Raw genomic sequence first — 18138 nt, forward strand, 5'->3', positions numbered from 1 at the left:
AGATAATAATTGCAAATAAATGGAGTAGAAGTAAAAACTTGTCTAAAAAATAATTACTTCAATGAAGTATAGATAGCTAAAATTTCTACCTAAGTAAGGAAACAAAGTATTTATACTTTGTGAATTGACACCTCTGCTTTTGAACAATGCACAGATAGGTCTGTCTGTATTACTTAGGATACATGTTGGCTCCTAAGGTTATGCTATTAAGTCAAAATGAGATGTTAGCTCCATTATTTTGTTTTAAATAAAGTGTAAATAGATTGCAACAAGATCTTACCTTTTTAAACAGTGGTTAAATCTGAACATTTTCAACATTTAGATTAACTCTACTGACATTGTGAGGCACAATAAAACTGCTAGCCTCAAGGTGCATGAAAAAAAGCCTTTAACTTGAAAAATTAAAAAGACACACACACATACAAGCACCAAACCTATCCAAAGCAGAACGATAAAAGATTGGAACAGCTGAGGTGGTAAAACCAGCAGCTGCATTGGCAAACTGTTGAACAAAGACTATAAAATTCACTGGCGTTTTTGAACACAAACAGCCATCCACTTTCTGAGAAACTTATCCCAGCTGGGGTACGAGGGGTGCTGGTGCCTATCTCCAGCTGTCAATGGGTGAGAGGCGGGGTACACCCCGGACAGGTCGCCAGTCTATCGCAGGGAAACACAGAGACAAACAGGACAAACAGCCATTTATGCACACACCCACACCTATCGAGAATTTAAAGAAGCAAATTAACCTAACATTCATGTTTTTGGACTGTGGGAGGAAGACGGAGTACCCAGAGAGAACCCATACACGCACAGGGAGAACAAGCAAACTCCATGCAGGCATTCCCTGGGACAGGAAATTTAACCCAGAACCTTCTTGCTGCCACTGAGCAGCCCAAACACGAACATCTCAAGTATAAATATTGCAGATGCTTATGGTTTGCATGTTGAGAGGGAAAACAGAGCCTGTATTGGGCAGACTTATTTACCATAACTTATTACAGTATACAAAAAATAATCCACCTAATCAGTTATTTCTAAAGCTGTGCTTCTAAACGATATCCCAGCAGTCCCAGCAGATGAGGATTTGATATGAAACAACAACAAAAAAGCATTTTATAAATGTAAACAAAGCTGAATTAATGCACAGACAGTTTATCTTTGTTTTTTTTATGCATACAAAATAAAAAACAGCAAAACAAAACTTCAGTTTAACACCATCCAGGAAACAAATGACTTCTGAATAGTATTAGGTGGTGAGCTGGGAATGTTAGCATAACTGGACACAGATTTTTATTTTATTATTTTTTTTTGTAATGTGCAAGGTGTTGGTGCTATTATAAATTTCAGTTTCTCTGGCACTCTATAGAGATGGTTCAAACCGTCAGTATGTGTAAGGTTTTGTTTGATGAAACAAGATTATTAAATGTTCATGAGGCCAATTTGATAGAAATATTTATATGTATCCAGTTTAAATTCAGAAACTACTTGAAAAAAAAACCCAAAACAAACAAACAAAAAATACTCTAAACAATTAATTTAAAAAATAAAGGAGGTAAACCGCAAAAATTAAGTGGCTGTTGATTCTAAATGTCTTTCCAGAGCTAGGTCATGATACCTGTGCTTCTGCTTGAGTCTGGGGTTGAAGTCGATGTAATTATTCTAAACACAGATAGTTCTTCCAGGAGCTTTCTGTCACACATGAAGTCGTTATCTTCACTCACTCGTTTTATAGCTCAGTAGAAATGCTGACACATGTACCTGTTTCACTGTGATAAAGTCGTTAAACACAATAAACCATGCAGTGGTCGTTTCAGTGGGTCCTTTTATGTTTTGTTTTTTTAATGCTTCTATCAGCTAAAAAAAATCCTCTTCATTGCTGATATTTCTTACGTGGCTTTAACACCTGAGCATAAAGAGAAAAAAGGCACATACTGTATAAATGACTAATGAAGCTGTAATTAATACCTTTCATTGTTTGTTTTTTTCACAGCAAACATTTCAGTTTGAATTTTTCAGCTTGTCTACAGAAGCAGCAGGAATAGTTGAAACATTATCTCTATTTTTTCCATTACCATTTCAGGGGATCCAGAAATATGCTCTGGAAATGAGACTTTGTCTGTTTGATCATTTCAGACACCATCATGGCCACTTGTTATATGCATTTTTCTTTTCCACCCATCCTATTTTAAACCCTTTATACATCATATAGATAAAGGGTAAAGTTGTGTGCCCATTTCTGCATACATACTGGAGATGGTTGCAGAAAAAACAAAAACAAAAAAACTGTTTTAAAACAGTAACCTAGCTGCTGGCTGAGGATCATGTCAAACCCTGTTCACCTTTGGTTGAACAGCTGCAGACCACAGAGCTGTTTGTGGTATGGGCACGGGACAAAAAATCTGTATATTATAAATGTAATTTTTTACTTGAACAGCGTCTACAATTTGTTTTTCTGAAAGTCAAAATGATCATGTCATCTTGAGGTGTTTCTTTCTAAATGAGTGACTTTCTAACAGCTATTGGGTGTCTTCAGAGGTAGAAGTGTAGCTGATGGACTGCATGTTTGGGTTTGATTCTCTATCCTAGTTTTAACTTCAAGAGAAGCTTATTTAACACCATGTCCTACTCTTCCATCTTATATTAACAATGCACTGGTGTGGTATTGCACTAAAACGCTGCAGACACAGTAGCTCTGGCTCTATCCTCAAAGTGCAGGTTGACCTTAGCCTTTGAGTCTGCATCCCACTATTCTATGCATTTAAACTGAAACATGAGTCTATTTTTTCATGTTATTATTACTGGAGACAGGTCGGTCTCATTCTGGAGTAATTTTAAGTATTTATGTTGGAACAATCTGCCAGTGCAGAATTACAGACATGTAGTATCCAACCTTTAGAAATGATCTTTGCGTTTTGGCCGGACAGCAGCTTTGAAACTATTTGCACTACAAGGAGTGTGTGTGTTTCATCAGTTGAACTCTCTAGCGGCCCGTTTGTCTTGTCTTCTCCAGGCGTTCACATGAACTCTTTCCTCTCTTTTGTTTCTTGGCCCGCAGCTTCAGATAATGTGTGGTTTTCCACTTAAATGTCAGAGAGGAATGCTCACACCGCAGCTATCTCTGCCACATGATGTCACATCTCACTGAAAAGGTAATTGTGATGATTGTTGCGCGGGACTTACTTTCCTTGTTGTAGATATATAAAAACCAGAAATCACATCTTTTAAAGTTCCAAGTCCTGTCAGTTTCACAGACAGCGATTGTCTGTTAAAAATCGGTAAAAAAAGGATCCTTCAAACTGTTGTGGTGGTGTTTAGAATCCCACAACCAAGGTGAAATACTTCTGTGCACATCCGTCCAAAAGAAGCAGCTTATTATTCTCTATTACATTAGAAAGGAGTGATACTCTGCTTACAGTAGTGGCTATCTGCCGAACAGATCTTCAAGCTCTAAGACTGCCCCAAAGGTTATTATGGATGTTGTGGAAGTTGTGGTGAAACTACGTGGAAATGTTGGAGAATCTTCCAAATCCCAAAACCCAGACCTGCCAGCGGGATGTGGAGGCCAAATAGGATTGTTTTAACTGATGTGGAAAAGTAAGGAAAATTTGGTCTCACATTAGGAGCTGGAGGTAAAACTGAAGGATATAGGAGATAGTCTGACTTTTTAGTCCAGAATCCAGAGGGTGCATTTATGTTTTTTAAGTGCAAATCCATTCTGGCAATTTAAGACGGGAGATACTCTGGTTTGGTCATTATTTCCATAAAATCTGACTAATAAGGCACCAATATGAGCAGAATTTAAAGATACCGTATGTTGTACTGACAGTGGTATGTTGTGCTCCAAATGAAGACACGTTGACATCCTCTATGTGTTCAGGCTTAGTTAGCAATGGGTTTCTTAACCTGGTCCTCAGGAGCCATTTTCCTCCAAGTTTTAGGTGTTTCCCTGCCTCCCCCNGTAACCTAGCTGCTGGCTGAGGATCATGTCAAACCCTGTTCACCTTTGGTTGAACAGCTGCAGACCACAGAGCTGTTTGTGGTATGGGCACGGGAAAAAAAATCTGTATATTATAAATGTAATTTTTTACTTGAACAGCGTCTACAATTTGTTTTTCTGAAAGTCAAAATGATCATGTCATCTTGAGGTGTTTCTTTCTAAATGAGTGACTTTCTAACAGCTATTGGGTGTCTTCAGAGGTAGAAGTGTAGCTGATGGACTGCATGTTTGGGTTTGATTCTCTATCCTAGTTTTAACTTCAAGAGAAGCTTATTTAACACCATGTCCTACTCTTCCATCTTATATTAACAATGCACTGGTGTGGTATTGCACTAAAACGCTGCAGACACAGTAGCTCTGGCTCTATCCTCAAAGTGCAGGTTGACCTTAGCCTTTGAGTCTGCATCCCACTATTCTATGCATTTAAACTGAAACATGAGTCTATTTTTTCATGTTATTATTACTGGAGACAGGTCGGTCTCATTCTGGAGTAATTTTAAGTATTTATGTTGGAACAATCTGCCAGTGCAGAATTACAGACATGTAGTATCCAACCTTTAGAAATGATCTTTGCGTTTTGGCCGGACAGCAGCTTTGAAACTATTTGCACTACAAGGAGTGTGTGTGTTTCATCAGTTGAACTCTCTAGCGGCCCGTTTGTCTTGTCTTCTCCAGGCGTTCACATGAACTCTTTCCTCTCTTTTGTTTCTTGGCCCGCAGCTTCAGATAATGTGTGGTTTTCCACTTAAATGTCAGAGAGGAATGCTCACACCGCAGCTATCTCTGCCACATGATGTCACATCTCACTGAAAAGGTAATTGTGATGATTGTTGCGCGGGACTTACTTTCCTTGTTGTAGATATATAAAAACCAGAAATCACATCTTTTAAAGTTCCAAGTCCTGTCAGTTTCACAGACAGCGATTGTCTGTTAAAAATCGGTAAAAAAAGGATCCTTCAAACTGTTGTGGTGGTGTTTAGAATCCCACAACCAAGGTGAAATACTTCTGTGCACATCCGTCCAAAAGAAGCAGCTTATTATTCTCTATTACATTAGAAAGGAGTGATACTCTGCTTACAGTAGTGGCTATCTGCCGAACAGATCTTCAAGCTCTAAGACTGCCCCAAAGGTTATTATGGATGTTGTGGAAGTTGTGGTGAAACTACGTGGAAATGTTGGAGAATCTTCCAAATCCCAAAACCCAGACCTGCCAGCGGGATGTGGAGGCCAAATAGGATTGTTTTAACTGATGTGGAAAAGTAAGGAAAATTTGGTCTCACATTAGGAGCTGGAGGTAAAACTGAAGGATATAGGAGATAGTCTGACTTTTTAGTCCAGAATCCAGAGGGTGCATTTATGTTTTTTAAGTGCAAATCCATTCTGGCAATTTAAGACGGGAGATACTCTGGTTTGGTCATTATTTCCATAAAATCTGACTAATAAGGCACCAATATGAGCAGAATTTAAAGATACCGTATGTTGTACTGACAGTGGTATGTTGTGCTCCAAATGAAGACACATTGACATCCTCTATGTGTTCAGGCTTAGTTAGCAATGGGTTTCTTAACCTGGTCCTCAGGAGCCATTTTCCTCCAAGTTTTAGGTGTTTCCCTGCCTCCCCCCACTTGAACTGAATAAAAAAGTGGCTCATTTGAATGAGCCTTGAGTAGAGACACATCTTAAACATGAACATATTAAATGCATGTGAGAGCCTGTAGGAGGCCATTTCTCCTCGAGGAGGCGACGCAATGATGAGACGTTCACTTAGATGGATCTCATTTCACCCATATTTATATAAAAAAAGTTTCCCAGTAAATAAGACTACTGGTACATAAAAAAAATCATGACATGCTTGAATCTGTAAAAAATTTTAACATATTTGCAGGGTAAATAAGGATCTGTGGCCACCGTATAACTACTTACGATGCAAATTACAAAATAAATAAACTTATCTTCCCTGGAAAGTTTCAATATACAGGTACATCATTTTTACCAGCGGTGGTGTGAAACAGATTTTTCCAAATAGCATACTAAACATTACCTGTCAAGTAGAAACTTTGCAAACTCTGCAACTGAGGCATCAGTGGGAAGCCCTACCTGAGCTTTTCGCATAAAATAATCTTACAAAAACACTCTGATCTTGTTTCTCTCTCCTGAGGCCTTTCTCTTCTTCTCATACACTTCGTGGATGTCAGAAAATGGGACAGATGGACCAAGTATTCAAGGTGAGGCAGTCAGTAGGAAAGTTAAAAAAATTTATTGAAATAAACAGACGGACAGAAGTGAAGCGGGCTGCTGTGGATCTGCGGACATACAGTGACTGCAGGAGGGGGGCAGGACACCGCCCAATCCGTGACACTCTGGATTCACAATTCAATCCATCTCCTTAGAAAGAGGTGCAATCCAGCCCTGGAGAACTTGGAGGAGGCCGATCCAGGTCAGGGGAAGACAGAGCAGGCACGAACAGTTCAGGAATCCAGGAGTCTGTAGTTCGACCAGGGGTTTCCGATCCGCCAAGGAACAGATAGATCCTGAGTTCCAGGAATCTTCAGAGCCTTTAGGCAGGTTCAGAGTCAGAACGGGTCAAGAGTGGGCCCAAACAGACACACACAGATGAAGACAGGCAGGATGAGATGGAGACGGGCAGACTCAGTGGTTAAGGGAAACCAAGACGTGACGTGGTACCAGGATCTCTGCAGGAAACTTTAAACTGGTCTAGCCAGGCTTACAGGCCAAAACCCTGAGGGCTCCGCAGAAAAAAACCAGGGCACGATCAGGAGCCAAGACACACACAAAGACCCTCTCAATTCGCTGGCCGCCAGGAACAGTGGAGATGAACCATGGAATAAACTAAACCAAATAAACAGACAGACTAACAGGCATAAACAAACAGATAGCAACCAACAATGATCTGGCCTTGATAGCTGGGCTGAGCTGAACATAAAGGAACAGATTCAGGCGGATGAGATGAGTGATAATTAGATTTTCAATTATAATATTTTCAAACAACCATGGTGAGAAAAGAGAGCTTCAATGACTGACTGACACCGTAGCTAACCACTTAAAAGTTTGCGCGAGTAGAAAAAAGATAGCTAACTGAGGATGAGCACGTAGCATGGCCTTATGTAAACATATCACAGGAATAATTGATTATTTATTTATCTTGTCAGTTATTTTGATGATCCACCCAGAAAAAGAACATTCTCCACTATACTGTACCTCTAAGAAACCATGGACTAGTGTATCTATATCAGTTGTGCCATTTTTGCCATCATCTTAATGTTTATTTTCTTCCACTCTCCTCCTTACAGAACCAGGACCAGCAGGCATCCCAATCAGAGCCAGCTTCATTGTGGCAATCACACCCTTCATATTTTTTTGTTTCCTGGTACCCTAGAAATACAGTAGCCTATCAAGTGACATCCGACTATGTGTTTAAAAGAGAAGAAAATACTATATAATAGTTGAACATATGTGAACTAACTTCAAACTTATATAGAGGTGACCAAAGACCTCCAGCCATCCATCCCTTACATGTGAGTTTAAACATCAGATAGGGGCTACAGGCCCATTACACAAAGTCTTCCTTCACATGTTTGACAGAATCACACCGTTTTTCGGTCAGTTACCAAACCCCTCTGCTCTCCTTCCTGCACACCAGCAGCCAATTTGACGTGTCGTTTTAGCCCTTTCTTAAACTACAGCTGGCCAACCAGGTCCCTGTATAACTAAAGAAAACGGGACCACCTGTTTTTTTGTCCATTCTGCAGTGAAAAGTGGAGGAATTAATGTCTTGGTTTTCATCCAGCCAGACATAGCAAAGGCAGTTTTCTCCCAGATGTTGCTGTAAAAACACATGTCCTTGAGAAACATCTGGATTTCTATAGAGGGTAGAAGTTGTTTTGACATTTTACCAAAAGATTTTCACCACAAAATTAATATTTAAAAGTTTAAATATAATGCCTACTTTAGCCTTTCTCACTGAGCTAATTGATGCAGGTTGTGCAGCTGGCAATCTACTTGGCAGGGTGTAACTATTAAGCAATGGATTCTTCTGGACAACTAATATATCAGAGGTTATTTTAAGCACAGCACCTTGCATCTGGCAGCAAAAAATTAAAAATAAATAAATAATAATGCAGACGAGGAACTGAATCCTCAAATCGATCCAGGAGCTCAAAAAAGATCCCCCTCACCGCAAAGTGATATCAGAGGCGCTTTAACCATTTACTGACCTGATGGGGGACATTAATCCTTACAAGATTAAAGAGGTATCACTTTATTTTAGATAAAAATATAAAGTGAGTAAGACTTGGAAGCTGTGCGCTCTGATGGCGTGTTTCATGTAAACAAGCTGAGGCGCACCGTGGGGGCGCACGGCGCACAGAGACGCCCACGCAGGCCGAGGAGAAGCGAGCGCTATAAAACCTCCAGACCCTTCAGCTCAGCAGAGCCGCGCCTGCAGAGGAAAAACCAATAAAGCTCATCGGAGGACATCGATTCATTACAATTCATCCAGCGGCGGTGGATTTCATTACGGGAAATATGAATGCTGAGCCTTTGGAAAATAAAAACCACTGCTTTTAGGTCTCTTGGATTGTTTTAAGGACCTTTCCTTTGGAGTATCTTTAAAGATCACCTGTGACACACATTTTCAGATGGACTGAGAGGACTTTTTGCTCTAATGGTGAGTCTTTAGTTTTTGTTTGACCTGTCTTTAAAACCCTTTGTAGGGCAAGTTACCGCTTTTGATCACCCTTAGAAATGGAGCCCCCCACTTTTGTTATTTTTCTTAATATATTCGGGCAAGTTGGCGTTTCTTGTTACATTGACATCCATTTCTGCCATCAAAATATCCATATTTTTTGAATGTTACAATAAGGTAATGATCTAAAAATTAGTGAAAATAAGTGTATTTATCCTTAATTTGAGTAGGTAAATAAGAAAATCCATCAGTGGAAGGAGCATTTTTATCCATAAAATCAGATTATTTGTTATTATGCACTTGAAATAGGAGACTGCATTTTTTCCCTTATTTTAAATGTGAATTTTCTTATTCCATTTGCAAAGTGTTTCACTTACCTGTTCAATTCAAGAAAAAATGCACTTATTTCAAGAAAAAATGAAGTAGGCCTACTTAGATTTCAAGTTTTTGCAGTGCGCTCTTTCCTTGAAAGAGATATTTAGATATTTAAAGTCTTTCACTGAGTGCCCTATAAAGGGTTAAAAAATAAGTCTAGTTTATTTATAGGGATATGTTTGTAACTTAATGTTAAATAAGTTCTCTGGAATTTCAAAAGCTAAATTCAAACCATTTAGGGATATAAACACTGTTTATTTTTTCAGATATATGAATATATTTGAAAAGACTATTGAAAAGTAAGAAATCAGCTTATCTGATAAATATTCATACTACAAAACTGTCCTTTTGAAGGTTAAATATATCTAAAGGAATAAGGATACTACTACAATAATTTATTTATCCAAACTACATTTTTAAACAATTCATGCATGGTTCCAAAAATGTATGTTTTTTTTTTATCTGGATACATGGCTGTTGAAGAGAGCTGGGAAATCTGAGAAATCTGAAAATCTCTGTCGCTCCCAGGATTGCTTTATTGCCCCTTTATTATTCCCTAAACTGTAGTGTTGAATAACATTCCTCTCTGAGATTATTTCCACATTTGGTGATTTTGAGATAACATGCCAAAAAAGTGACCAAATTATTTTCCAAATTTGTCCATCACAACCTCATTATTATCAATCAGCATGTTTATAGTGCTAGAGAAAACATTTTTGACCATTTACAATTTTTCTGTTATATAATAATATTTTTTCCCCTAATAAACATTTTTCATTTTCCTGATTTGTCTTTCTCAGATATCAAAGTTTGTTTGAAGTTCTGAAGCATTTAAGTGTAGCAAAAAAAAAAAGAAAAGGCAAAACAGAAGAAACCTATCAGGAAGCAATTACTATTTCATAGCAATAATTGCGGTATTCACAAATATTCCTTAATATTCCAAAAATAAACAGATTTTTGGCATATTATATCCAACTACTTTAAAACCTTATATTTCTTTTCTGTTTCCTGCAGCTCACCTTTAAAATGGATCCGATACGAGTGAAAAGTCAGAGATGTTTGCCTTGAGACACTTTAACTCATCCGCCTCCTCTCCTCTTCCATCTTGGGGGAATGGCAGTGCTGTTATGGTGGAAGCCATGGTGACAGCTATGGAGCAGCATCCAAAGGAAAATATCACTGCAATGCAGAACCAAATCAGTGGCGGCATCATTGTGGTGTTGCTTATGTCTCTGGGCATCATCTCTAACACTGTGGCTCTGTTTATCCTGGTCAATGCCTACTCCTTGCAGCGCCGGCGCTCCAAAGCCCCGTTCCTCCTGTTTGCTACTTCTCTGGTGATCACAGACTTCTTTGGGCATTTGATTCCAGGTGCCCTGGTTCTGAAGCTCTACTTTACCGGCAGAGCCAGCCCAGAATACTCCACTGATAGCATGTGCCAGTTCTTGGGGGGCAGCATGGTCTTCTTCGGCCTTTGCCCACTCTTCATGGGCTGTGCCATGGCTGCAGAGCGATGCCTGGGCGTCACCAAACCGCTGCTACACTCATCCCTGGTCACCACAACACGCACTAAGGTCTGCCTGGCTGCCATCTGGCTGGCAGCTCTGAGTGTAGCCCTGCTCCCCTGCTTCCAGCTAGGCTCCTACACCTACCAGGAGCCAAAGACCTGGTGCTTCATCAACGTGCTGCATAACACCAAGGAGGTGGACGTGGCTTTTGTTGTGCTTTTCTCTGGACTGGGCCTAACCTCACTCACTGTGGCACTGGTGTGCAACACAATCAGTGGGCTGACATTGGTAATGGTACGTATACGGAGGCAGCCTGGTTCCCATCACTCAGCCCGCTCCCATGACATAGAGATGATGGTGCAGCTGGTTGGGATCATGGTCACTTCATGCATCTGCTGGAGCCCTCTGCTGGTACGTAACAAGAAAACATTGTCTAATGTAGGGATCTTCAGTGGGTTTCAGTCAGGGACCCCAGATTGGGGACTGGCAGAGTGAGTGTCCAAGTTTTTAACAGCCACTTGGTGCTGATAAAGGTTAAAAACATCAGACTGAAGGTTTATGTGCTGACAACAACGGCTTAACCTTTTTTTGGGGGCTCATTAGAACTATTTTAAGCCTGAAAATGTACAAAATAAATCATCTAATAATTCCAGAGATATCAGGTCTTAATGCAGACATTTAGAACCTGCTTTAAAGTAACACAAATCTTTTTTTTTTATGTTAATCAGTATTGAAGCTGTTACTATGCTTGATTTATGTGTAAATGTTTATCAAATGTTTTTAACTTTATATGTATAATAAAAATCTTACATTTTATGACCCATTTGCAGAATAGTGACCCACCAGGGTGCTGCAACCCCATGTTAACGATATTTAATCTAATGATTCACAAGATAGTTCTTCTGAAAAAATGTTTCTTAGCTCTTCCTTTTTTCAGACGTTAATATTTTTATTTCATTGACATATAAAACTTGAAAAAGAGAATTTTTAGAAGAAGTGTGAGATCAGTTTAAACTGTTATAAACTTTACCAACCACTTAAAAGATATAATGTTTACCTTCAAGTTTTAGTGAATATTTTTCAATTATTCAGTGTGATTTGTTTGAACTTTTATCCAGATGAAACTTTTTGTTGATATTTGCTGTTTTTCACAATCTTCTTTGACATACACTATCCAGTACTGCAAGGTGCAAATTGCTATTTTACAAATTCATAAAATACAGTTAAAAAAAATGCTAATTGGGGGAAAACATAGCAAATTATTTTGCTGTCGATTTATTGTAGTCAGTGACATAAGAGAATCAGAAGAACTGAGCTGATCACCTGGTATTAATGTATAGAACACATGAAGACACCTTTTAGGGAGAAAATTCAGTAAAACATAAATAAAAAAAGAGAGTTATTCAAAAAGATTTACTCAAAATCATCCAGTTACTAAAGACATGATGCTTTATGCAAATAAATCATTTTTTCAAATCAGATTTTGTTCTTGATCAAATTATAATTGGCAAAAGAATAGCTAAAACAAATAATAATAATAAAAAAAACGATAGTGACACATTCTCCTACAAATATCAAATCCAAATGACTTTGACTGATTTTGCAACAAATCTGGTGTTTAGTTTAAAAAAGAAAAGTGAAAATCTTATAACGGAGGAGAATTCAGTATGGTCAGCAGCAGTGGATACAGAGTTTTAACATATAGTTAACAAAATCCTTTCATTCTTTTAGAATTAACTAAACACCAACAACAATGACAGGAGATATTCCTGCTTTAAGCATAGATGGCTTCTTTTGTTTATGATTTGAGGCTGTAAACAGATGTTATATCTTAGTGTGTCATATCAGACACATTTTAATATCAGAATAAATAAAAGATTGAGTTTAGCTTTCTTACTAAAATACAATTACTTGTATTGAACCATCTGTATAAAGAGCATTCATGACGTGGTGTAAATTGGCATTATATAAATAAATTGAATTGTATTGAATGTTAAAGGAAATCCAAACAAACCCAAACTTTCAGAAAAGTATTTGCCCCAAAATAGCCTGCTTAAGGTCCCATCACATTTAATCAACCAGGTTTAAGTCCAAACTTTGACTAGGCCGCTCTACAACCTTAAATTTATATTTCTTTCAGCTATCAATAGTGTCCTGCAGGACAGTGAGGGGTGTTGATCCTCGTGTTTCCACTGATTATAAGTCAGTTATACCCAGAAGCATAGGAAAAAGGCCCAGAACATCACATTACCACCATCTTGCATGATTGAAGATGGGTCTCTTTTTCTGAAATGCTGTTAGTTTTTTTTTTAACCTTCTACTTTTGAGTCCTCATCTACAAAATATTTCTCCAAAGATATCAGGATCATAAAAGACAGACATCTGTGTTTGTTTGTTCAGAAGTGTTAGGAGAGGAGGGGGGGTCAGATTTATCCCATGGATGCTATTTTAACCCAGTCTCTTTCTTATCCTTCTTTTTTCCTGAGGAAAGTGGACCTGATCCAATTGATCCACTCTTGGGGGGAGGGTTTGCTTTGTGAGATCTAGCAAACTGCAGCTAGTAATTAGACCTTGCGTGCCTCATGACACTGGTCATGGAAATGTAGGAAATTATCAAAGAGTTGCTTTTATAGTTTTGCATAGAGCCAGGTTGATCTTGATCATATTTCTTTCTTTTGTAAACTAAATCATCACTTAAAAAATGCATTTTGTCTTTACTCTGCTTATCTCTTTATGACACAAAAGGGTGTTTATAGGACCTCTAATAAATACGACAACAAAAGGTAACTAACAAAAAATCTCAAAGAGGTAAATACGTTTTCTGGGTCCTGTTTGTCTATCCTTGCGTTCGTGTAGTTTTGTTCCTTGGATGGAAGAAGGAAGCCGCCTATTAAAAATACATGAAAGAAATATAAGCTTTCTTGCTTCCAGGTGTTTCTAAAATAACAGGCAGATAAAATCAATATGATGCTTTTGGGGTAAATATTAGTTGAAACACTTGGAGTGTGATGTTATCTAAGACAGAATTGATTTAAAACATGAGCAACAACAACCAAATCCTATCAGAACCTGGGACGTTTGCTCTTGCAACACAAACGGGTATCTTTCAGTTTACTTGTTCAGCTTCATAATGCGTGTACGTTGTGATTTTACTCTTGGAAAATGATTGAATAATTAATCTGCTTCTTGCCTCCAGGTCTTTGCTGTGATGTCGGTGATCCAGTCTTCCAGCAAAGCTGTGGGTGAAAACCTGGCCTACTACCAAACTCTGATGCACATAGGAGTGAGGCTGGCCACGTGGAACCAGATCCTGGACCCCTGGGTCTACATCCTGCTGCGCCGCACTGTGCTCCGCAAAATCTACCTCATTGTGAAGTGCCAGGCAGGCCTGGAGGGAACCATGACAGGCCGCTGGGAGAAGAGCTTGTTCCCCAGCTTGGACCAGAAACAAGTCAACCAGTTCTGAGCAAATCTCTGGAGACTGCTAATGTTTTTCGGGGGAAATGTTCTTGCAAGTTCTCTGAACACATAAAAAAGAGTTGAGTGAAGAAGTAAACATGACTGGGAGGCGGTCCAGGTTTGGAGGTTCGCTTTCAAGATCAGTCAAGACTTTTTTTTTTCTCAGACATGAAAAATGCAAGCTAGCTAAGTCTGTGATTTTGCACAAATAATCATAAATTCTCTTTTAGCTTTACAGAAAGTGAACATTCCTTTATTCTATTTCTATTCTATATATAATACAAGGATTTAGATATATCTATGTCATACTCATCTATCTGAGCCACCATGAGGTATTGTGAACTCATTTTTGGTGTGAAACATTCAAATCAGTGACCTTTGATCAAGTTTGTGAACTTTTCCATCTAGAAGTAATTTTACAGTGCCCTGTGCTGGTTCAGATATGATGAGTGTGAAAACCAACACAAATATCTGTTCAAAGGAAAAGGTTTAATCTCCAGTCATATCTTTAGCAGCTCAAAAAGCTCTGACACATGCACAGTGTAACCATCAGAGGGCCCCAGAAATGACCTGGAGAGTTTAACTGTTGCTTAGGTTTCTACTGAATGTAATTTATTAAATGTCCAACTTTCATATGTAGGTTTGACGTTGTGTATCATGCTATGTTTTTATATGTCTAGGTAGGAAGCAGTGTTCATTTCTTAAGCTAATACTTGAATGTTGCCCTCAGTTTACTGAGAACCCGTAAAATACTTAAAACTGAATGTAAATAAAATGATGCGATGTGCTTTTACTCTAAGACTCTGCACTTCTTTTCACATTGTCCTGCTTTAAAGAGCCACAGAAGAGATAAATGTATTCATTCCATCAAAGAAGCTGTTTGTCTTTTGCAAAAAACTGCCAACCTGATCTAAAGCAGAGGAGCCCTGCCTGGTTTATTCTCTGACTCACCTTGAATAGATGACGACAAGTTATAACAAAAGATCAATCCACCAAGATTACACATATTATAATCTAATAAATTGGAAACAAATATATGAATCATGTTTTGACTCAAGCTTGACTGTGAACATCCAATCTTCTCCACCAGAAGTACAATAAGCATCCAGCTCAGCAGGGAGAAAGTTAGAAATAAGACCTATCGCTTGAATTAAATACCATTTCTTTTTTATTTGTCTCCTCCAGTAGGAATTCTGCATGACCACTTTTTTTATTACTTGAAAGATGCTTTCTATTTAATGCTAAAAATCGGCTTTATTGTTCTGTCACTGCAGGTAAGAAAGGAAAAGAATAGCTTTAATATCATATTATATGTAATGCAATCAGATGCATCTCTGCACATCAATATACAGTTATTGTAAGCAAAAGTAAAACAAAAAAATTAGATGAAAGGCTTTCCACCCAATGATACAAAATGGACAATACATATATAGTGCATTTCCAAGTCAGGGGACCCTAAAGCACTTTATGCCACAATCAAGGTGAAGGATCTTTTCCAGGGATGCAGAACCTACTTCTGAATTTTTATTGTCATTTTTGTACTGTCACAAGTACAAAGCATTGAAATGAACTCTCTGCATTTAACCCATCCCCTTGGAGAGCATTGGGCTTCCATTGTGCAAGAGCAGGGAGCAGTGTGGGGTTAAGGGTCTTGCTCAGGGACCCAGAGTAGCAGTCTGTGGGAGTGGGGCTTGAACTCAGAACCTCTGGATTCCAAGTGCAATGCCTTAACCACTAGGCTGCCACTCCCCCATATACTACGCATGTTGCCCCTGTGTGGCAAGTATGTGTGTCTAAATGTACATATCTAGATGGTACTTTGCTTTTGGCCCCAGTATCAGCCTACCGTAATTTAAAATATATTGAATCATTCTCAGGTCCATATACAGAGATTGTTGTTTATAGATGCTCTGTGCATGCTGTCCTTCTCAATAGCTCATCTTTGCATGACAGTGTGTTGTTGCTGGTTGCTTTCAGGGGCAGTAAAACTTGAAGTTACAGGACTAGCACCCCTAATAGCTAAAAGTTACCTAGTGTTGCTATAAATTCACTATACAACTGAATCCAGATCCTCAACAATACCATAAAGACAGAAATAAAAAAGATTCTCTCACAGTCTGACTTTACAAAGATTTTCTAGGCTTAAGGTCTCAAAGAATTACCAGAACTGTTTCTATTCTCTAAAACAGAATACCTGCAGCAGTATTTTTTGTTATTTCCTCCAAAGTAACAAAAAACAAACAAACGTGTCCGTAGTTTGTGGGTGAATTTGCTTTTAAACTTGCTGGTTTAACTTCCTAGCTTATTTCTTAAAAATTTTAATTAAATATTTCCAAATATTATTCCCTCCTGGTGATTCCATCGGATTTGTAAAATGCATCAGTCCCTTCGGCAGCAAAAAAAAAAAAAAAACACACATTGACCTTCATAATCTCATCAATTCCTCTTAAATTTTCTACAAAATGGTTAAAGATATTAATAAGTAAGTCACAGATTTTTTTTGTGGAGAAATAAGAAACCTAGAATCAATGTGAAAAATGTATTTAAGACCGTAATAAAGGTGGTGTTGGCTTGCCAGATGTTTATTTATATTATATTGCATTTAATTCAATATATCCTTTAAAATGGGCATATAGCAACTTTAGAGAAACTGGCAGTTGGGAATGGCTCAAAGAAAAAATAGTGAAAGAACATAAGTCAGATTTTTCTCTTGCAACCCTTTGCAAATAATTATATGAATAATCCACTAATAACATTTTCTGTAGATGTCATCAAAACGCTGCATAAATTCTTTAATTTCAAATGAAAATCGTTACCTTCTTGTCCCCTATGGTCTTACCCACTTTTTATGGCAGGTAAGAAAATCCTAAAGAACAAAGTAAGGCAACAAAAAACATATTCAAAATGTATCACAATTAATTTTAAATGGAAAAAGAGTAATTTTTTTGTGATTTAAAAAAAAATATATAGCCTAAATGACAAATATTTTTTTTAATTACTTACAGATTAAATCCATTCTGAAATCTTTACTATCTCAAGAAAACAGCCTGGGGGACAAAAAGGACCTTGAGGATAAATTAAAACATGCTGTGACGAACAGAGGCACTGTGTCAAAAGTATACTGACTATTGTATATAATACTAAAGCAGACCATAAATATGTAAAAAAAAAAAAAAAAAAAAATGGGTAAAAAACATTGGTGTGCCCATTTCTGACTCAGTAGAATGCAGCACTGAAAAAAAGCACAAAAATGCCCAAATGTGTTAAGTATAAAATCATACAGCTCAAAATAACAAATCAAGCATATATTACATCTTACATTATAAATAAAATGGACAAAGAAAAGTGGAAATTGTGCTGGCATGGCTGTGGGTCAGAAGGCACACTGCTGCATCTGCTTAGGAATTTTCCTCCTGTGCAGATATTCTGGAGGAACATAACTGACACATTGTCTCATATGCTAGAGGTGGAAATATCACTTTGTCCCCTGGATTGTCCACATGGAATAAAGACCCAAGACTCTTAATCAAAGAATGTGGACTATATCATATCACTGGGCTTTCTAGCAGCAAAATGTATAATATTGTTTTGTTTTTTTTTGCGGCACTAGTGGCTCGTTTTTTCAAAAGTAGGCTGACAGGAAAGGGGGTATGAGAGAGGGGGAGAGACAGGCAGCAAAGGACCACAGGTCAGATTCGACCTGTCATGGACTAAGGCCTCTGTATATGGGTCAGACGTGCTAACTGCTGCGCCACCTGCACACCCAGGTGTATAATATTGTTGAACTGGAAGGAAACAAACTATATTTGCTTTGATTTACAGAATTGGAACAAAAACTTTTTGGAATTGGTTGCTATTGAACAGGCCGTCATAATCCTAGAAAATCAACCAGATTCCATATGGTCTGGACCTCAGCCCACACTGAAAATGTATTTACAAAAATGTACACAATAAGCACCTGTTATTGCCTTGATAAGCAACCCACCACCCTTGTGTTTTATGGCAAATGCTGTATCCCCCTGTACCCCTGTATGTATATGTGCGTATGTATATGTGTATGTATATATATATATATATATATATATATATAT

The 18138-nt window shown here is 38.0% G+C and overlaps 1 protein-coding gene across 1 annotated transcript; it reads left to right on the forward strand.

The window, feature by feature from the left end:
• The first annotated feature begins 6192 nt into the window (after positions 1-6192).
• LOC107096617 (prostaglandin E2 receptor EP1 subtype-like) lies at positions 6193-14825 on the forward strand. Its single transcript, XM_015393349.1, has 4 exons — positions 6193-6225; positions 7312-8687; positions 10095-10999; positions 13785-14825. The coding sequence occupies exons 3-4, from the start codon at positions 10136-10138 to the stop codon at positions 14052-14054; spliced, it is 1134 nt and encodes a 377-aa protein (XP_015248835.1). The 5' UTR covers positions 6193-6225; positions 7312-8687; positions 10095-10135; the 3' UTR covers positions 14055-14825.
• The last annotated feature ends 3313 nt before the right edge of the window (positions 14826-18138 follow it).

This window comes from Cyprinodon variegatus, unplaced genomic scaffold (genome assembly GCF_000732505.1).
Source record: "Cyprinodon variegatus isolate N-32 unplaced genomic scaffold, C_variegatus-1.0 Scaffold638, whole genome shotgun sequence".
NCBI classification, from domain to species: Eukaryota; Metazoa; Chordata; class Actinopteri; order Cyprinodontiformes; family Cyprinodontidae; genus Cyprinodon; species Cyprinodon variegatus.

Bases quoted from the DNA above. Each gene is read 5' to 3' on its own strand.
- LOC107096617 (XM_015393349.1), top strand. From the start codon at position 10,136: ATGTTTGCCTTGAGACACTTTAACTCATCCGCCTCCTCTCCTCTTCCA. The intron at 11,000-13,784 runs GTACGTAACAAG...TCTTGCCTCCAG, and splicing joins TCTGCTGGAGCCCTCTGCTG to GTCTTTGCTGTGATGTCGGT.